We start from the raw sequence: 21,876 nt of genomic DNA on the forward strand, positions 1-21,876 counted from the left end.
GATGGCTCAGAGCCTGACGCGGGGCTCGAACTCACGGACCGCGAGATCGTGACCTGGCTGAAGTCGGACGCGTAACCGACTGCGCCACCCAGGCGCCCCGATAATGGGGGATTTTGTATGGACGCTAAGCTGGGCAGGTCGGGTCCGCTGCCTCAGCTCCGCACACATAAGCAAAATAATGGTGGTGGTGATGATGATGATGGGATAATGGCTCTGCATCGAGAGATCTTTAAGGGAAGGCTTCTAAATAGGAAGGCTTGGGTTTTATTGTGTAAGTATTTTACCTGGAACACTGATATACCCGCGTGATGTCTTTGAGCGCACTCTGGGTTGATTTTCTTCATACTCATTGCTGTTTATCATGGTTTAGGGTCAAGGAGTAAAAAAGAACAGACGGCTTGCCTTAGAGCTGATGAAGAAAGCGGCTTCCAAGGTAACACTTTTGCATATTGTCAGAGGGAAACATTTGCACCACGCATGCCCACATGCCTGCAAATCTGCCAAAGTGAATGGCCAGCCTTTGGCCCCGGTAGAAAACGGGAGTCGGGAGGGAGGTCACTGGCATTGCGGTGATTAGTCATTTTGGAGCTACAACACATACGGAAACCTGTCACAATGGGGACGGCAAAATTCAAAAGCTGAATTCACCTTCCAGTCAATAGAATTCAGGCCGATCTTGTTTGAAGTCTAAAATTATAATCACCGGCTGCCCTGATAACAAGCAAGGGTTGGGGGTTGGGGGGGGGTGGTAGCAGGGCTCCTTGGAATTGAATGGGTATGTATAAATGCCATTGAATTGGGAAAACCAAAGGCCTAATTCCCTTGAAGCTTAACCCTGTCATGTCCAATGCTCCTTTACTTCCTGGGCTTTAATAACAGAGACGTTTATCCAGTTTGTTGCTGGGTTTAGAAATTTCTTTGCTTTTGTCACTATTTACTCTTCGCTGCTATTGTCAACTCAGCTGGTTTCGCTCTGGCCCTACAGAATGGAGGTTAAGTATCGTTTGTGTGGGGACGCACCCACACACAGTGCATGCGCACCCACCCAAGCACACTCAAGGGTGCACACGTGCAGATTGGCAAATAAATACATTTGTAGAAACCACTGTAATTCTACAACCTTGACAGGGTCCTCTCTAGCCCTCCTGGCTCTTGAAAATGCCTCCCTCCCCCAGGCTGCCAATATCTGCCTTATCGACAAAGACTCCTGAAGATTCCGTGCTGATTTTTTTCCCTCATTCCCTCCCCTTGAGAAGTTCAGAGTGTCTTTTTTGTGTCGAGCAGAAAGTTGGAGCATGGAACAAGAGAGCCAGAAGACTTTTCCTCCACCTCTGTGGTGTCAAGAGGGCACATGACCCAGGAGAAGGGAGCCTACTTCAGCACACAACAACTCCTGACCGCACACAAATGTTAGGGCAGAGGTAGAGAGGCAGTTTCATGGTGGTCCTTGAGGGCATTGTTTCCAGAGAATCCTAAAATGGGGCAACGCTGGGGTTTCCCGGAAGCTGGGAGATTTGTGTCTCTTTGGCCATCGTAGTGGTGCGTTGATGTCTAATGTGCTTTGTCTTGAAGGGGTTTTGAGCAGAGCTTGGTTAAGTATTGGGAGATGCAGTTTCATAGCCTGGAGTCACTGCCTCCTTAAAAGTGCTTTGTGATTCTCACTCATTCACTCAGCAAGGAATTTCTAAGCCCCTACTCTTTGTCGGGCCCTGTGGCGAAGGCCGCATATCATTTGATTTTTGGAATGAGTGAAGAGTCACATGGAAGCAACTCTGGTGATTGAGCGGTACCTCTCCAGAACAAAGTATGAATAGTAAGCAAGAAGACGGGATTTCTTGTGGGGGTCCAAGTGCGGTCCCTCCAGGAGTTCCGCAGATGTTCTGAGGGATGGCAGGTGCATCTGAATAAGCCTGTGGCCTCTGGCTTCGCAGCAAAAGCCATTGTGAGGCTGTTCCAAAACCTGTTCCAAAGCTGGTTCTTGCCACTTTATAGCATTCCCTGGTCTATTACAGTATTGAAATGCATTCTGTAAGATTTACCAGCAGACCACCTTGCACCTGCTACTGTGTGAGGTTCAGGAAGAACGCTTCTATGCCTAGATCCACAGCACTGATACTCCTTCCAGATGTCCGTTATTTTGGAGTCCGCTCTCTGGGGGGCTTGGAGATCTGAACCCTACTCTCCATCCTCGGGGTATAGGTTTTGGACTCCATTTTGTGTAACACTGAGATTCAAAGGGCGGCTTTCATTCATTTGTCAGCTATTTACTGAGCACCTACTCTGTGGCAAACACTAATAAAGGGACTTGGGAAACAAGATTCCCGCCCTCATGGAGCTTCTCTTTTAATAAGCTTTGTTAATTTCTTTCCCCTGGTCTTCCCGACACCCGGAGTCCAACAGAGAACCTAGGAAGTATAGCCTCTTAGGATCCGTGGCAGACCGAAAAGGCTCAGACTGGGATCTTGGCATCTATTCTTAAGGGACACTTGTCCTTCGCTTGTGAAAGGGGGGTGAAAGAGGTTTGGTTCCATACTTAGCCTCTAACTTAACAAGTCTCACAGAGGCAAGGGTGCCGTTAGACCCTCGGATCCTTTCTCCCCTGCTTCTTCGTGGTTTGGTGGGGCTGGCAGGAAGGGAGGAATGAGAACACTGGACGCCCAGGTTACACACAGTGTTCTCACTGCGGGTGGGAGGCTCGATCCGAAGCACTCACACCCCCTCAGGGCTTCCGAGCTCTCAACAAGCAAGCCGCCCGCTGCCCTGTGGAAGCAAGTGGGAGCTCCTAAGGAAAGCAGACGAGAGCACCTGACAGCACAAATCAGCAAGCACAAGGAGGCTCCAGGCTAGATTCGCATGAAGCGCTTCCTTGGTACCAGCCCCAGGTTTAGACACAATTTGAAAACCCTCCTCCCATCTCCACCGCCCTCCACCTCTGCCTCAGCGGCACCAGACTCCACCTGTCAGAACCGGGATGCTAAGTGGCCCCGAAGCACCTGTGTTTTGCCAGCTGCTTCCCTCAGAGGATTTGTTGGTGTTTGGGGCAGAGGAATCAACAGATGGGTGGACGGGTCACCTAGAAACTATCCCAGCCCGGGGGTTGGGGGAGTGCCTGGCGTCCTCTCGCGGGTGAGCGCTTGTGAGTTTCAAGGTCACTGTTGACACTGCAGGGCAGTAAGCAGCCTTTTGTGGACAAGGGCATTGCGTAAGAGCCCCCAGGAGCTGAGTGAGGTTTTGGGGGGTCAGCATGACCACTGAGCCAGGAGGCAAGAATCCCAGCAGCAGCCGGAAGAAACCCACCTGGGAAGGCTCTGAGGCAGGCTTGTGTTTTCTAACTCTTAACGTTCCTTTAATGCCATCTGCCCCCAAAAAGAGATAGGAAAGGTTTTGCTCAGACTCAGGCAGAGTGCTTTCACAGCAATTGATTCTCTTTAGGTTTCACTTAAAAAAAAAAAAAAAAGTAATTTCTTTTTTGTTGTTCTAAAACCCAGGGATTGCATCAGGCAGTCAATGGCTTAGGATGGTATTACCACAAATTCAAGAAAAATTATGCTAAAGCGGCCAAGTACTGGCTAAAAGCAGAAGAGATGGGGAACCCGGATGCATCGTACAATCTTGGAGTCCTGCATTTGGATGGCATTTTCCCAGGAATTCCTGAAAGGAATCAAGTAAGTCTTGAGAGCAGCTGTGCAGGTGGCCGCCAGATCATGGAGCCTTGAAGGTCTTATGTGCCCCGTGGGCGGTGCAGGATGAGGCCCCATGGGTGGCGCAGATGCCACCCAAGACGCAGACCCCATCCTCAAGAAACTCAAGGGTCCAGTTAGGAAGGTGAGATAGCCAAACACCAAGGACGGCATCTAGCCAAGTGTCCAGTGTGTGCCAACTGCTATGACCCAAACGGTTCTTAATGGGAAACTGTGAAGACCAAAGCAGTCAGGAAGGCTTCCTGGAGGAGGAAGGCCTGAACTAGGGAGGAAGGGGGAGATGATACAAGATGAGAATGCATCAGAGGCAGTGCAGAGATTGATATTACTAGAAGGAAAGAGAGCTGGGTCCAGAGAGGGTTACCGGAAATGAGACGAGATTTAATGAGAGTAAAAACAGGGGTGCCTCAGTGGCTCAGTAGGTTAAGCAGCCCTCTTGTTTTTGGCTCAGGTCATGATCTCACAATCTGTGAGATGGAGCCCCATGTCAGGCTCTGTGCCGACAGCTCAGAGCCTGCTTGGGATTCTCTCTCTCCCTCTCTCTCTCTGCCTCTCCCCTGCTCTCACTGTCTTTTTCTCCAAATAAATAAATAAACATTTTTTAAAAATGATAGTGAAGGGGCGCCTGGGTGGCTCAGTTGGTTGAGCGTCCATCTTCGGCTCAGGTCATGATCTCACAGTTCGTGGGTTCGAGCCCCGTATTGGGCTCTGTGCTGACAGCTCAGAGCCCGGAGCCTGCTTTCGATTCTGTGTCTCCCTCGCTCTCTGCCCCTCCCCCACTCACACTCTGTCACTCTCTCTCCTTCAAATATAAATAAACATTAAAAAAAAATTTTTTTTAAATAAAAATGATAGCGAAAACAACAGTGATAGTCTTCAGCGTTGGTGAAGCACTTTCTCTGTGACAGAGACTCACAGATACTTGACATGCATCCCGCGTCATTCTATCCTCTGCAATAGCTGCTGTTACACCCATTTTACAGAAGGAACACTCAATGCTCTGAGAGGTTATGTCACTTGCTCAGAGTCACACACTTAGTGGAGGCAGGGCCTGGATCCCTGCACAAAGTGAAAGCCCCTCATTATTAATATTGATGATGGTAATTATAATTTCTGCACCATTACATTCTGCAAATTCCATCGAATGCCCATCCAGGCACTCTTCCAGGCCCTGGGGATACAGCAGCAGACAAAAACAGTCCCTGATCCTGGGAAGCTTACATTCCAGTGGGGAGGAAAGACCATAAACAAAGAAATATATAACATGAGAGCAGGTGGAGATATGTGTCACGGGGCAAGAAATCAGAGAAGGCCTCTCTGATAATGTGACATTACAGAGACTCCTAAGATCTTACATGTATCTGGGAGAACATTCCAGAATGAGGGAACAGCCAGGGCAAAAGCCCTAGAGGAGAACAAGCTTGGCATGCTCAAGGAATGACTGGGAAGCTGGAGCCCCAGCAGCAGAAAGCAGGGGAGGGGCATAGGTGGGAGATAAGGTTGGGGAGGCAGGGGCACAGGTCATTGTAAGGACTCAGCTGCTCCAAGGAAGATAGGAAGCCTGTGGGCAGCTTTGGACAGGGCAGTGATGTGCTGTTTTAGAAGCCGCCCCTGGATCCTAGCAGAGACCAGAATTAAAGAAGACAAGAGGGGAGCAGGGGGTTAATGTATTGAATCCAAGGGAGAAAGGACGGGTGACCCCAGAAGGGGTCGGAAATGTGGCTCGACTACGTATGTACATCGAAGGTCAAGGTGACTGGGTTGATAGTGTCTTGGACGTGAGGTGTGAAAGGGGAGAGGAGTCAGGGTGACTTCAGAGTGCTTGGCATTTATTGAGGTAGAGTGGAGAGGGCATTTAGTGGGATGGGCAGGACTGAGGCAGCAGCAGATTTGGGGGATGGGGGACCGGAAGATTATTTTTTGTGAAGCATCGTACTAAGCCTTGAGAATACATCTCATTTAATCCTTGAAACAGCCTTGGGGCGGCAGGGTGGCCCACGGTTAAGCATCTGACTTTGGCTCAGGTCATGATCTCAAAGTTCGTGGGTTCGAGTCTTGTGTCGGGCTCTGTGCTGACAGCTCAGAGCCCGGAGCCTGCTTCCGGTCTGTTGCCCTATCTGCTCCTCCCCACTCACGCTCTGTCTGTCTCTCTCGCTCTTTCGAAAATAAACGTTAAAAAAAATTTAAATTAAAAAAAAAATCCTTGAAATAGCTTTTCCTGCTAGATACTATCAGAAGCCACATTTTTCAGTTGAAGAAATTGAGTTAAACTCTCAGTTGGAGAGATTAACTAACATGCCCAAGGTCACACAGCTAGTAAGGAACAGAACTGGGATTTACACCCAAGCCTGTCTGATGCCAAAGCCCTGCCTTGAGACCGACAGCTAACTGCCTCCGAAAAATAATAGTACCCAGTGGAACATACACCCTGGTAAATGTTTGTCTTCTGCATTGCTAATGTCTGGTAACCCGCCCACGTATCTGCGAGTGTGGATTTTTTATTGTCACATTCTAATTCTCACCTTCCTACTGGAAATGCAGTTTCTGCACAAGGGTTTGAAGGAAGGTATTAAGCAAGGTCAGGAAAGTAAATGCCTGGATTTTCACCTGGTGTAACTTCTGGTACGTTCTCCTATTTAGCGTGTGGGGGTTAGATGATTCATAGCCACGTGCTGTCTTGTTTATTTACTGGGTAAACTTAACAGACTCGCTTACCGTTAAAGTAATCACATCCAGAGGCCAGCTTCTGTGGTTGGCTGTCTTCCCGAAGCTTGACTTGGTTTTCCTAAAGATATCAGAAGTTATGAGCCTGTGAAAATCTCAGGCGTTGAGTGTCTGTCTCACCACGTTGGCTCTGGTGAAACCGGCCCAACTAGAAGGACTCCTTACCAATGAGATGACTTTGCTTATCTCTCTACAGACGTTAGCCGGTGAATATTTCCATAAGGCTGCACAAGGCGGACACATCGAAGGAACCTTGTGGTGTTCTCTCTATTATATCACAGGCAACCTGGAGACCTTCCCTAGAGATCCCGAGAAGGCTGTGGTGTAAGCATCTGTGAGATGTCGTGTGCGAAGGAAAAGCCACGTACTTTATTCATTCACAATGCCTGACAATGGGGTTCCTTCTCTTTGTTTTGCAATTTTTAATTTAATTTTTTTTTTGTTATCAGGTATACATACACATAGTTTAAAGAGCCCCATGATTTGACAAGGCAAACAGATTAGAAATCAAGCTAAAAAAAATAATTCGACAAGGGAAACCAGGAAATCTGCTACCCCACCCCACCTAGACTCTTTCCTGCTCTTAAGAAGAAGTCACTTTCAGTCTTTGAATTACTTCTTTATGATTTGCCTCTATCTTTACATGACACGTTTATACCACTGTTTCTTGTTATTTTCATCATAGGCTTTGTCTAACGATGTCTCACTGTGGCAGATAAAGATACAGTTCTCTCTCATTCAGCTGCCACCTGCTATCCCACACATCCACACTTCCCACCCTGTCCCATTTTCCCAATAAATATATCATTATTTTGGTTAGATTAGTATCAGGGTGTCCATTATTATGACCATGTGAATGCTGTGCATGGCTGGGCCATGCACTGTCCTAGGACTGCCTTTTCTTTCTTACACAGCTTTTTGTTTTCTGTGGAGTAATAATTATATTTAATTGTTCTTTAGTTGCTTAGCTTTCTGCGTACTTACCATTTCTCATGTGCGTAATCTCCACATTCTCCCAGGGTTGTCTAAATCTCTCCTCCGTATGTCCAGACCCACCAGGTATTCTATTTACCTAATCTTCTCGGGGACATCTCTCCCGGAGTCTTCAGGACATAGCTACCCTCCTGAAATTAACTTTGTCCTCATTGTGAGGGTTCCCTTTCCCTTCCTCTCTGTCTCTTTTGGGTTCTGTTTGCTGGGCCCTATTTCTTCCTCTTTCTCGGTCTACTCCTACACTTCTATAGAGCACATTGTACAGTAATGTCCTAAAGAACGGTGAACAGGAGGCACATTTTCGAGGTCACACATACCTGAAAATGTTTTACAGACGTTGGCAAACTATGGCCCATAAATACCATGTGTCCCACCATCTGTTTTGTATGGCCCCAAGAGCTAAGAATACATTTTACATTTTAAAGCGTTGTAAAACAAACACACACACAACAATGAATATGAACAGAGACCATAAAAATATTTACTATCTTGCCTTTTACAGAAAAAAAGAAAACAAACTTTGCAGACCTCTGCTTTAGACCACCCTCACACCGATAGTCTGGCTTTTCATCAGACATTTGAGAGCAAATCCAACCTGACCTGAACTCAGTGATTAAACTTGACCTAGACAGATTTGAAGCTTTATCATTGTTATTCAGGATGTTTGGTGTGAACATTCAGATGTTTCATACATTTTCTTGTTACCTTTTTGTTACTGATTTCTAGCTTAATCCCACTACAATCAAAGAATATATTCTGAATGATTTCAATCCCTCGGAATCTGTTGAAACTTGTTTTATGACCAGCATATTTTGCTACACCTGCCTTTTTTTTTTGTTAGAGTTTGCATGTTATATCTTCTTCCAGCCTTTGCTTTCAATCTTCTCTGTCTTTTAATTTCAACGTGTGTTTCTTCTAAGCGGCATATAATTGGGTTTTTGTGTGCTCTTTATTCAGTCTGAAAAGTTTCGTTTTTAATTGGTGTATTTAGACCATTTACATTTAATGCAACATATTGATACATTTGGTTTCAAATCTACCATTTTACTATTTATTCCTTATTTGTCCCACCTGTTCTTTGTGTTTCTGCCCCATTTTCTGACCCTTCCTTTATATTAACAAAGTATTTTTTAAACATTATTTTATTTCCCCCTTCCATTAGCTTGTTAGCTACGTACCCTTATAATATCCTTTGAGTGGTTGTAAATCTAAAGATTACAACAAGCCAGTTCATTATTAATAAAATTCTCCAGGAGAAATTAGAGAACAGAAAAAAAATGAGGACCCTTATAACGAATCAGTATATACGTTTTAATGGAGAGAGTACTAGAACTCCTGACAAAGATGATCTTTTTGCGTACCGGTGGTTATTTTTCATTAGGTACCTTTCGTGTCTTTGTTTCCATGCATGATAACTCCTGAGCATTCATAAGAAAAGGCACTGAATGCAAAGCTCTCAAAGTGCATAGTGTTTCGTTCTGATTTGTGGCTGTGTAAAAATTCTAGCAAGCAAAATATTCCCCAAGTGGGATGTATTGAGATCAAATGAAGAAAAAGCAATTGTTTATTTGCCACAGTTTGGGTATTTTCTCGTTCCTTTCCTTTCAGATGGGCAAAGCACGTAGCTGAGAAAAATGGCTACTTGGGCCACGTCATTCGCAAAGGCCTCAATGCCTACCTGGAGGGTTCATGGTAAGCTGGGGACTTCTGTTAGAATGAACTTTCTCAGCTCTCACCTTTCAATTTGTCCGTGTAGTCTTATGAGATGGAGTCTTAAAATACAACCGAAAATGCAATTTGCAGGGAAATCACGGCCTCCCACTAATGATATTCAGAGTATCACAGACTGATTGGCTGTTGATTGGAAAACATAGCATTTCCATGTTTAATTATACACAAAAATTAGTTCTCCAGGGGAAGCGTCCACATTCATCAAGTTGAGAGACACATGAATGTGTTGACATCTCTTCCCTTCAAGCTTGTTCCTCTTGGTTTCAGAGTGGAGACAGCACAGGGGGTCCTAGCTGAACCTCTGCCTCTCCCTGGCAGGCCACAGAAAGCTCACGGGAAGAAGACAGAGCAGGGCTCAAGCTACATCCTTCCACTGATATTTTACCACATCTTCCACGGCCGAGAGCCTGGGTTTGCTGGAACTCACTCACCAGACCTCTGATGTCATAGCCAAACAGTCTCCCCATTTTGACTTTCTTCTGATGAAGTTAGCAAGTCTCATCCTGGACCCTATGGGATGAGACACTGCACGTAAAGACTTGCAAATGCTCCCCGTTTGCTGTGCCTTGATTTTACAAATAAGGGCACACCTTTCCAAACTGCAAACCCACCTGATCCATCGTTCCGTTTTCTTCCGCCAGTCCTCCCATTCTGTCTTGCTTTTCCCTTGGGCCATATTTTCTTGGCTGGTTTTTTGCCTAAATGATCTGGGTATTTCAGTAATAACTAACAAGGGCATGCAAATCAGCACATATCCCATCAGTCCACAGCCTCAAAGATATTAGACCAGACCTATCACAGATCACACTCTGATCTGAACCTTAATTAAAAATTAAAATATGAGTCCAAAAGAACACGATTTTCTCCTTTGGTCCATGGGTGCTCACATAATCAGCAGATAGCGTTCGGTAAATGAGAATCTTAAAGAAGGCAGGGCAAACGAATCCAATGAAAACAGCACCAAAAGAAATGCTTATCATTATCATCCTGTGAACGCGTATTATCTATAACCTCACTCGACACAATCAGAAAAAAAAAATTTAATGAAATTGTTATTTTGCAATTGATACACCTTACAATTTTTCTGGTGTTTCATCTTGTCTCCCAAGTAAGCTTCAGTTCATAAAACTCCCAAATTTGACTTTAATTTATTCTCTGCTTCTCACCCTCCAAACTTCCCACCCCCACAAGCTTCTGAGGGGAAAAAGAGCATTCAGATACCGAAGTGTGTATGCGAGGGATTTTCCCACAGAGAGAGCACATCTGTAAACTCCCCCACACCGCCACACACACACACACACACACACACACACACACACACACCCCAAGATGTTTGACACTGTTTTTCCCATAAAGAGAGTGCCTATTAATAGCTGACATTACTTGCCTGCTTTTGAATTTAACATCACAAAGCGTTTCAGGTAGCACATTTTCAAATTTGCTGTGAAGGTCAAGATGAATTAATTTTTGTGACCTGTTGTCCTTCGTGCAATATTCAGCCACAGCATGAGATTGATTTTTTTTTTTTTTCTTTTGGTAGAGGGGAGGGGGAAGTTAAGTGTATTCTCCACTGTTTGGGAGTTTGGGTCCAGTTCAGCAGACTTTATGGAGTAGACTTAAATGCAGGGTGCCTCATCTTGTCATATGCTTCAGGAGATGCCACAAGCAGGACTTGGGGAAGTTTGCGGCCTCACCTCTTCTCATGCTGAACTCACATGGCCCGTACTCTGTTTGACCTCTGGGTCCTTGAACATGCTGTTTCCTCTGCCCAGAAGTCCTACCTAACTCCGTACTCCCGTTAGGATCATGATGGCCCTTGTTGATTGCCCTGTGACTTATACCCCAGTGCCCGGCACTGATGGTACCTGGGAAGTGCTCAAAAACAAATGAATGTATGAACGAAGGCAAGTAGAACAACCATAACTCAAGACCCATGAGCAGCATATCGAGAGCATGAAGGATTCTGAGGAGGAAAAATGCTGTCCAGTGTGTGGGACTTAGGTCAGCCTTCACGACAGACGTAGCAGAGGATATGGCCTTGAGGGGTGGGTGGAATTTCCACTTCGCCATGCAGGGAACAGCGTTTCTGGTGAAGGGAATAGCAGGAATAAAAGCAAAGAGATAGGAAAATTCTGGACGAATCTAGAAATTTTTAAGCCTCCAGTTTGCCTTCAGGTGAGATTTGTAAAAGGGAGTGATATAGAATAAGACCAAAGAAGTGCTGCTCTAGGGAACTTTAAATGGCAGGTCATACACTTTTTACTTTATTTGTGAGGAGTGGGGACTTACTGATAGTTTTGGGAGAGGGTACTGAGATGACAGAGCTGGGCTCTGAGCTGTTTAACCAAACAACTGTGTTTGATGGTAAAGAGAAGGGAGAGTCAGGAGGGGCATGTTAGTTCAGAATCCAGGTGAAAGGAGCTGAGCATTTGAGCTGGAGATGTGTCACAAGCCAGTTCAGTTCTTCTTCTGTCATATAATGGTTGATGCGTATGAAGTAATATGTGATATATACGTTAAGTTCTCAAGCGTGATGATAAAATGAACACCTATAACCCTACATAAGAGAATGAACAGTTCTGGGGTGCCTGGGTGGCTCAGTCGGTTAAGCCTCCGACTTCGGCTCAGGTCATGGTCTCGCCGTTCCTGAGTTCGAGCCCCACGTCGGGCCCTGTGCTGAGAGCTCAGAGCCTGGAGCCTGCTTCCGATTCTGTGTCTCCCTCTCTCTCTGTTCCTCCCCTGCTCGTGCTCTGTCTCTCTGTCTAAAAAATAAATAAACATTAAAAAAAAAAAAAGAGGGGCGCCTGGGTGGCGCAGTCGGTTAAGCGTCCGACTTCAGCCAGGTCACGATCTCGCGGTCCGGGAGTTCGAGCCCCGCGTCGGGCTCTGGGCTGATGGCTCAGAGCCTGGAGCCTGTTTCCGATTCTGTGTCTCCCTCTCTCTCTCTGCCCCTCCCCCGTTCATGCTCTGTCTCTCTCTGTCCCAAAAATAAATAAATGTTGAAAAAAAAAATTAAAAAAAAAAAAAAAAGAACTGTTGAAGCCTGCATTTCCCTCTCAGATTAAATCTACCCCCATCCCTATGCCCAGAAGTAACCATCATCCTGAGCCTTATTGTTTTTTTTCTTTTCTGTGTTTTTTTTTTAAACATTTATTTGCTTTTGAGAGACAGAGACAGAGTGCAAGTGGGAGAGGGGCAGAGAGAGAGAGGGAGACACAGAATCGGAAGCAGGCTCCAGGCTCTGAGCCCAGAACGCTCCAGCACAGAGCCCAATGTGGGGCTCGAACTCACAAATTGTGAGATCGTGACCTGAGCCAAAATGAAGAGTCAGACACTTAACCAACTGTGCCACCCAGGCGCTCCCCATTTCTTATATTAACACACACTGGCATTTCCCTTTTTTGTTGTTTTTAAGAACAATGTGGCCATGAACATTTTTTATGTAGATTGTGGCATGCATCAGAAAAGTTGCTCTGCAATATAAATTTAGGAGTGGAGTCACAGGGCAGGCACGTGTTCAACGTTGTCAGATGATGCCAACGGTTTTCCCAAAGGATTTTACCAGTTTGCTCTCCTGCCAACCATGTATATATTTTTGCTCCTTCAGATCCTTACCAATCTTGATGCTGATGCTAAGTGTTGTTAAAGATAAGTTTCAATCTGGATTTAAAGCCTTTTTTTTTTTTTCTATCAGCAGGAAGGGACATCTAGTATCCATTACAATGGGAAAATCCTTGTCAAAGTATGGTTGAGGCGAAGTGCTTGTATCTCCCCCCCCTCTCCAAGCCCCAAAACTTGCCCTGGGGTTAAACAGGAAATCTATGACCGTTGGCCTTCCCACACCACAGGGTGGCTTTTTTGGTTCCATCTATCTGGCTGCCAATAGAACGAAATCATCCATCAATGTCCCAAGTCCGTCCCCCTTCATTGTCTGTGAGTGAATTTATTCTGGCCGTTATTTTCAAATTACGTGTGTCAGTTTGACGAGCTTGTGTTTTTCTGTGTTGTTCCAGGATTTATATGGGATAGTTTAAAAGAGGAGCATGACTGAGAAGAGGGCTTTTTGCTGTATAGGCATAATACGGAAGATAATGTTGTCATGCCTGAGGCTGTCCTCGGACACCAGAAGAAGTCAGCTAAGGAGAGGCTGGCTGTCATGTTTCATTTCTCCCTGCCTTACCCCTATGTGTGTTTTATCTGTGAGCTAGGTGTTTTATTGCCCGTTGTCTTAAATATGTCCTGAATATTCAACCCAGGAGGTTAGCCAGAGGGTGGGGGGCTTGGGGCATGCCAAGTTCTAGCTGAAAGAGATTCACCTTTCTGCAATAGACCAGGGGTCCTGAATTCCACTAAGATCCCAGGAGTTGTTTTTTTTTTTTTCCATCCATCCAGTATAAGCTGCTTCAGGCATCGGCAGAGGAAAGCACAAAGAAAATAACATAATTGTTTGAGAAGCTGCTCAGAGGTACTCAGACTCACAGTTCACAGCAAGCAGCTAAAGGATTGATTATTAATATGTATCATTACAAAAGTTCTGTAAATGTGTATGCCGAGTCAGAAGTGGGGGGATAGCAAATGTGCCCCTAAACTCGTTCTTTACCATAAATCCCCTCCTCTCCGCATCCCCCCCCCCCCCCCCCCCCCCAGTCCTTGTCAGAATGACTGTCTGGGGGACATTTCACTTTGGTGTATTGGAAATAAAGCTTGAGGCTCTGGTTAGCTTCCTAAACCTTGAAGAAAGTCTTGGAAGGGCAGTACGGTTCTATGGCTTGCCTTTGGGCGTCCTGCCCATAGCAGGTGCTGCCGACATGTTTGTCCCATGATTATAATTATAGAAATATCTGTAATTAATACCTCCGGGCAGTTTGTGTCGGAACACAATTAAGTAACAACAAAGCACTGGGAGGTAAGGTGGGTAGGATTTCTGCAAAGGTGTCATTTCTCAGAAGTCTTAATGAGCCGAGCAAGTCTGGCCTTGAGTGTGCTAAGCTTCGCCTATGGATGGCGGTGATATAGGAGAGCACCAGCCTTCGATGATCGCTTCTGCAGGATAGAACACGGGGCTGGATTTCCAGTCAGCATTTCTACAGACATCAATGTTTTTTAGACCTCTCTTTTTGATGGATTTCAGTGCTTCCTCAAAGGAAACGCTTGAGAATTCTGTGAAATTTCCTCTTGGCTTACACATTTAATTGGACAGTGGAAGTCTTCTGTAAAACTCGTCCCTCCCTCCCCTCCCCACCACCAAGGTAGCTTGAGACAAGATATTGACTTTCTGAAGTTTGTCATAGTGACTCAATTCTTACAGGAAGCATCAACCTCCTGCCTCCCCCGCAAATTCTAACAGTCTGCCCAAAGTGCTGTCAAAGAAAACGTCCTTTTATTACATTTTAATAATAATGTGAGCCACATTCCATCCATATGGCAGCAGAGGGATCCGGCCCAGTATTTGACCTTGGGCCAGTAAGTCTACACCGCTCTTTCCCTCATCCATCCCCAGGGGGAAACCAGGCGCTGGTTCGCCTTCAAGCTTCTCCAAAGAAATGCGAGATTGTAAGACCTTGGGAATGGGTCCCTGTTGCAGAATGATGGGGACTTTCTGCTGGGCCACCTTTGCAGACCCTCCATCTGGGGTCTGTCTGTTCTGAAGATTCTTGTCCCAAAATGTGGTTTTTGCAAGCTGTGTAAGAATATGCCTCGGCGTCTTCTGTGCTGTGGGCTCGTTTTCTGGCTTGTGACGTAGGGGACACTGCTCAGCCAGCCTTGTGTCTCTAGCATGAGTCATGGCTAATTGGTCGGCTGCCTTGGATGTCTGGGAAGCCAAGAATCAGCTCACTCAGCAGCTACATGGCCCGTGACCTGCGTTGTGTCTGATTGAAGGTCTCACTGTCCTAATTTGACCCCCAGTCACCTCTCCCTGTCCCCAGGGGTTGGGCCACCAGACGCTGCTTTAGCAGAGTAGAAAAGACGATTTCAGAATCTGCTTCCTTTGTTCCCCAACCCTCCCATAAACCAGTTTCTAGGTGGAGTTGCAGTTAAAAAAAAAAAAAAGTTCTTAATGTCAACTGCTTAGAATGAAAAATAAGCTTTAGAAACAACTATATATGGCTAAAATAAAATTTTACTCATAAACTGGGAAACACAAGGAAAATGGAGGAAATCATACAAGTAAAAAGATGAAAATAAAATGATTTGGTTCTCACCACCTAGGGATAAGTGCTATTAGCCTTTTTTTTTTTTTTAATTTTTTACACATTTTATTTTTGAGAGACAGAGCGTTAGTGGGGGAGGGACAGAGAGAGAGGAGACACAGAATCCGAAACAGGCTCCAGGCTCTGAGCTGTCAGCACAGAGCCCGACGCGGGGCTCGAACTCACGGACCGTGAGATCATGACCTGAGCAGAAGTTGGATGCTTAACCGACTGAGCCACAGGCGCCCCCGTGGTGTTACCATTTTGATAATTTTTAAGTTTTATTTGTTTCCTCTCCATACATGCATCTGCATGTGTGTGTGTATGAATGGATACATTTGGTTTTATTTCTGTTTTACAAAAATGGAATTGCTCTGTTTTTCATCCTACCCTCTTTTTTTTTTTTTTAACCGAAAGGAAAATTTCGCATAAACATCTCTCCACGTTTTTGAATCCTCTCCTACAACATCATTTTTAACGGCCTCATCTGCAAGTGGCTGCACTGTGGGGTAATTTAACTACTCACTGGTTTTCAGATACTTAAGTTGCTTCCAGTGTTTTTTGTTCATATAAACAGGTCTCCCATGAACTCTGTGGTCACAGAATCTTTACACGTGTTTCTGTTTTTTTAGAACAAAGCTTTACAAGGGGAAAACTCTTGGCTGAATGGTGTGGGCATTCTTAAGACTTCCCGCATTTAACCATTGGGTTAACCAGCCCTCCCACAACCAGCGCCTGTAGGAATCCGTCCGTTTCCCCAAACCCATGCTGCTACTCTGTATTGTGAATCTTGTGCCAATCTTTCGACAGGCGAACAGTCATGTCTCATGGTCTTGCGATCATTCAGTTATGAGCAGTATCGAGCATTTATTTTCTTTCCTCTGTGTTTTTGGCCATTGGTATCCAGCCCCTTGTCAACTGCCTGTCCTCGGCCAAACTTCTCATGCATCACAAAAGCTCAGCTTTAATTAAGCTTGCTCAGAATCCTAAGCCCCATGAAGCCTTTCACAAAACCGGGCTTTTTCTACATACCGCTTACCTCTGCTAAGCGGGGATGGACGGATTCAAGGACCAAAGGCTAAGAGACAACCCAGCCAGCATGCCATATACCATCCGGCCAGTAGAGGTAGCTGTTGCATCAACTAGCTCTCCACCCTTATCTGTGAGTTCAGCCTTTAAGGTAGAAAATAAATCAGTGCCTGCAGTATTTTTAACAACAGTATTTATTTAAAAAACACACACACAACAAACTCATGATTTTGTGGTTTTAAAAAAACTGCTTATTTTGTGCCCTCTTATGCTTTGAATATAAAGCTCTCTGTGAATATTAGTAAGAGCCACTATATGAAATTTATTATTAATCATCTATTTTTAGGCACGAAGCTTTGCTGTATTATGTTTTAGCAGCAGAAACTGGAATTGAAGTGTCACAGACAAATTTAGCACACATCTGTGAGGAGAGGCCAGTAAGTAAATGTATTCTTCTCAGAATGGAAGCTCTAAGGTTAAGGATAATGAATTGGGTTGTAGGAAGGCAAAATCAGTCACTTGGCTGAAATATTAATGAATTCACTTTTTCTCCCCTTTCACCCCCTTAGGATCTGGCCAAGAGATATTTGAGCGTGAATTGTGTTTGGAGATACTATAATTTCTCTGTTTTTCAAATCGGTGCTCCTTCGTTTGGTATGTATAGAAAAATGGGTGCTAAATTGAAGCGTTGGGAGCTTTTAGTCTTTAGTAACAGGGAACATCTAACAGCTCTGTGTGAAGTATGATATTTCTAAACAATTCGAAAAGAGTGTGAAAAATCTCTGCTGTTAAGATCATGAGGCTGCCGTCAGCCTCAGGCAATGCGCTTCTCCTTGTCCGTGGTCCACTGAATACTTGAACCTACCATTTCTTCAGAGTTGGTGAGAGGCCCAAAGAGAAAGTTGTTTTGGAGAGATTCTCTGGGCCAGTCGTTTGCTTTCTTTGTCCTCAGATGTATCCCTGTCTTCCTCTACTCTGCTCTGTGTAGTAGGGGGCTGATCCCCAGGAACTACAGTTCCCAGACTCCTTTGCCCCGGGGCATCTGATTAGTTTTAGCCAATGAGAGTGCTGGTGAGAAGCCCAAGTATTTCTGCTCTTCTCTCTCTCTCCTTTGGGCTGTGTCTCCAGCAATGGCTGCACGTTTATGGTTCCAGCTCCTGCCTGGCAATCCAGCCTCTGTGGTCTCAGCTGGCCTCCAGATCTAGGGATGCTAGTAGTTTCCTGCATTCCTGTTCTCTGGATTGTCGGTTGTTCCTCCATTTGCCTTTTCAGCTCTTCCAACACCCTGGCAACTAATCCTCAGTGTTGAAATCCATCTTTTGAACTACTTGACATAGATTCTATTTTTCTGACTAGACATTGAATGATACATACGCTGTTAAACAAAACTTTTTCCGGAGGGAGAAAATAAAATATATGGCTTAAACAGAGTAAAGAAATACCCATCAGTCATCAAACCCAGGCAGCAAAATTTCAGATGTGAAATAAAGTGCCCAGAGCAATCTTGGCCAATTGGGCTGCAAAGTTGCAGAGTGGGATTTTCACAGACCCATTCGGGACAGCTGCCTGGCAAAGCACAAAAATGTGCCTAGAAATGGTGATGCTCAGTACAAAAGCTTTTCTTTTTTTTCTTTTTTCTTTTTTCTCTTTTCTTTTCTTCTCTTTTCTTTTTTCTCTTTTCTTCTTTTCCTTCCTGGCACACCAAGGAAACAATGATGTCATGTATTCACATTCTGGTAGGAAAAACTCTCCGTCACGCAACTGGGCCAACCATTGAAAATGTCGGTCTGAAATAAAACCACTTCACAAATGGGCCTGTGCTTTCTGTCCTGCAGCATATCTGAAAATGGGAGACCTTTACTACTATGGCCACCAAAACCAGTCACAAGACCTTGAGTTGTCTGTGCAGATGTACGCTCAAGCCGCATTGGATGGAGACTCACAGGTAAACAACAGAAACGAGCTCTTGGTGATGTCTGTTTGTGAGGTTGCAAGGCCTCAAGTCCTCACAAGCCACTTCACAAAGTCATTCCTCATCCATTTTCATAGCTCTGTGAAGGCATGAACCGTAATGGTGAACGTTTATTGAGCACCTACTGTGGTTCCCATACCATCGTCACAGCAGTCTCATGAAGGGGGGATTATTATAACCATTTCATTTAGAGGGTAAGACTGCAACAAGGTGATACATTGCTCAAGGCCAGGCAGGTAGCAGGTGAAGCAGTCCGATCCGAAACCCAGGTCTTCTGGCTCCAAATCCAAGAATTCTTTCTTCCAGATCCCATCAAACTGACTCACTGCATAGAAGCTGAAGAAATTGGAAGTGTGGTCAAAATGAGAAGTGGTTTGTTTATTTGGCTGGGCCACCGATTCGGTGATAGGAATTTGCTCTTGGTGACTTTTTTGGGGGGGAAACTTCTTATTTTGGGATGTTTTTACATTTATAGAGAAGTTTCAACAAGAGTACGGAGAGTTGCTATATACGAATCATCCAGCTTCCCCTGATGTGAATATCTCATATAACCACAATACCGTTCTCAATCTAAGAAGCCATTGATGGTTCCGTACCATTCAGTCCATTTCAGGCTTTACCTGGACTTCACTTATTTTTTCACCAATGTCCTTCTTCTGTTCCAGGATGCCATCCAGGGCCCCACATTGCATTTATTTATCGTATTTCTTTAGTCTTCAATGGGTAATAGTCACCCAGTCTTTCTTTGTCTCTCATGACCTTGATACTTACGAAGAACACTGGTTGGGTATTAGGTAGAGTGTGTCTCGATTGGGCTCTGTCTTCTGTTTCCTCATGAATTGAATGAAGTTCTGCATCTTGAGCAAGGAAAGCACAGAAGTGATGTGTCCTCAGTGTATCGTCTGAGACGTATGTGGTGTCGGTGTATCTCATTACTAGTGAGGCTGATCTCAGTCACTCGGTTAAGATGGTTTCTTCCGGGGTGCTCCCCGGTAAAGTTGGTATTTTTCTCTTTCTAATTTATATATATATCTTGGGGAGAGAGCTTGCAACTCTGCAAATATTCTGTTCCTCCTCAAATTTCTGTCCGCTAATCTCAACATCCTTTAGTAGATCTTGCCCGCAACAGTGATTAATGTGGCTAATGTGCTAATGGTGATCTTCTGTTTGCCTCACTCCTTTGACATCTGCTAATCAGAATTCTCCTGTGAGGATCTCAGGGTCATTTTCACGATGGAAGTTGCAATAGTTGTTACCTTCTTATACACCAGTTTTCTGGTGTTGCGCTTTGGGGTCTGATTATAGAGAAAAAGCTGGAAACTTATGCCTATCTTAATTTTTGCTTTGTGTTTTTAAAAGAGGTACTACATCAAGTGTTTCTTTCTCCCTCCTCCTCCTCCTCCTCCTCCTCCTCCTCCTCCTCTTCCTCTCCCTCTCCTTCTTCTCCCCTTCCTCCTCCTCCGTCTTCTTCTTTTTATAGAGAGAGAGTGTGCGCAAACTGGGGAGAGGGAAGGAGAGAGAGAGAGAGAGAGAGAGCGAGAATCCCAAGTGGGTTCCACATGCAGCATGGAGCCCAACATGGGGTTTGATCCCACAACCCTTGAATCATGACCTGAGCTGAAACCAAGAGTCAGGCACTCAACCACCTGAGCCACCCAGGTGCTCCTGAGTGTTTCTTTATTTGGGTTAAAACCCCACATCTCTATCACTTCATAGCTATTCATACACGGCAAGTCACTGAATCATGGAGTCTGTGTTTTCTCATTTGGAAGGTGGAGGTATTTACCTCATAGGTTATGAAGATGAAATGTTTAACGTAGGGGCACCCGGGTGGCTCAGTTGATTAAGCCTCTGATTTCGGCTCAGGTCATGATCTCGCAGTTCGTGGATTAGAGCCCTGCATGGGGCTCTGTGCTGACAGCTCAGAGCCTGGAGCCTGCTTTGGATTCTGCGTCTCCCTCTCTCTCTGTCCCTCCCTCGCTCACACGCTGTCTCTCTCTCTGTGTCAAAAAGAAATAAACATTAAAAAAAATGTTTAATGTAAAGCACTGAGTGCAGCATTGAGTACACTCAATGGACATGATCTTTTCTATTATTATTTCTTCTGGAATGAACTAGGAGTTGGTGGTAAAAGGCCTCATTATAGAGCCAAACTCCCTTAGGTGATGTCTGTTGTCACTCAAATTCAGAGGAGTCTTTTCCCCCAATTCTGATTTATGTTTTTGGAAAAACAATGTTATACAAACATTAAAAGATAGTTTTAAAGCAAAATAAAAATTAAGGGATGCAGCCACAGTTCCATGGCAGGGGCTTTACTCCGTCCTGTCTTCTTGTCCCCTTCCAACCCCGTCTCTCTGTAACGTTAGCTAGATTGCCCATGCCACTTAAAAACCCATCTCTTTTCACACATTGTAGGAATGTGTGCATTTTATTGCGGAGTCTCTGTCATTATTAATTACTCTTAACCACCGCCCCATATTCTGTTGAGCTGAGCTGGTGAAACGTTATTCTCGTGCGCTATTTTATTCATTGATTCGCCACATATTTATTCAGTCCCTCCATGTCTTAGACACTTCTTAGTGATGGGGACGTAAGAGAAAAAGATAGACAATATTCTTGCCTTCGTGGGATTGATAGTCTATTAAGGAAAACGTGGAGGCCATTTCCTGTGTGTTGCAATGCCACAGGGTGCTATGGTGGACATTTTCATATTTCCATCTTTTGTCTCCACTTGAACAATTTCTTTGTAATCTGGGGGCTAGTATTGCTGAGACAAACAGTCAAAATGGGTTCATGGTTACATAATAAGAGCGTATTGTTGACTTGTTTTCTGAAAGGGTTTCTCAAGGAATACCTTAGCAAGCAGTGGTTGAGTGTAGGAAAGGAATTAAAATCTTGTCAGCACTGGATATGTTCACGACTTCATTTTTAATTGTTCTAATTAAGTAATTATAAGTTGCTAACTTCCTTGCTGTTTTACATTGCATTTATTTGATTACTAGTGGTGATGGACACTTTTACATATACTTTATGATCATTTACTCTTGATATTTATGTGAATTCTCTTCTCTTATTCTTTGCCTATTTATCTCTTGGATTTTTGATGCTGTTTTTTTTTTTTTTTTTAATTTATGTCGTAATTAGTTCTTTATATATTTGCCCGGTAGATAATGAACCTTAAGCTATTACACTGCATACAAATATTCTCTAGTCTATTTTCCCATTTATTTTAATTTTGTTATTCTTCCAAGAGACATTAAAATTATATAAAGTGATTTTTTTTCTTTTTTTCTAATAGTTCAAGTTTTAAGAGTACCTTCCTTTTAGGGGCACCTGGGTGGCTCGCTCAGTTGAGTGTCTGACTCTTGATTTCAGCTCAGGTCATGACCCCAGGGTCATGGAATGGAGCCCCACATGGCGATTCTCTCTCTCTCTCTCTCTTTCTCTTTCTCTTTCTCTTTCTCTTTCACTTTCTCTTTCTTTCTCTTTCTCTTTCTCCCTTTGCCCCTCTCCCCTTCTTGCACTCTCTCTCTCT

At 44.6% G+C, this 21,876-nt stretch overlaps 1 protein-coding gene across 9 annotated transcripts in view; it reads left to right on the plus strand.

Moving 5' to 3' along the window:
- Window positions 1–21,876, plus strand: part of SEL1L3 (SEL1L family member 3) — a 104,319-nt gene that overhangs the window by 69,775 nt on the left and 12,668 nt on the right. For all 9 annotated transcript variants that reach the window (XM_040486525.1, XM_040486573.1, XM_040486499.1 and 6 more), the window contains 7 exons: window positions 371–433; window positions 3,489–3,665; window positions 6,622–6,749; window positions 9,027–9,110; window positions 16,716–16,806; window positions 16,939–17,023; window positions 18,205–18,314. In XM_040486525.1, coding sequence (XP_040342459.1) covers window positions 371–433; window positions 3,489–3,665; window positions 6,622–6,749; window positions 9,027–9,110; window positions 16,716–16,806; window positions 16,939–17,023; window positions 18,205–18,314 — 738 coding nt within the window. The remainder of the gene's footprint in view (window positions 1–370; window positions 434–3,488; window positions 3,666–6,621; window positions 6,750–9,026; window positions 9,111–16,715; window positions 16,807–16,938; window positions 17,024–18,204; window positions 18,315–21,876) is intronic.

This window comes from Herpailurus yagouaroundi, unplaced genomic scaffold (assembly GCF_014898765.1).
Source record: "Herpailurus yagouaroundi ecotype Mexico unplaced genomic scaffold, PumYag 28, whole genome shotgun sequence".
In the NCBI taxonomy this organism is placed as follows: Eukaryota; Metazoa; Chordata; class Mammalia; order Carnivora; family Felidae; genus Herpailurus; species Herpailurus yagouaroundi.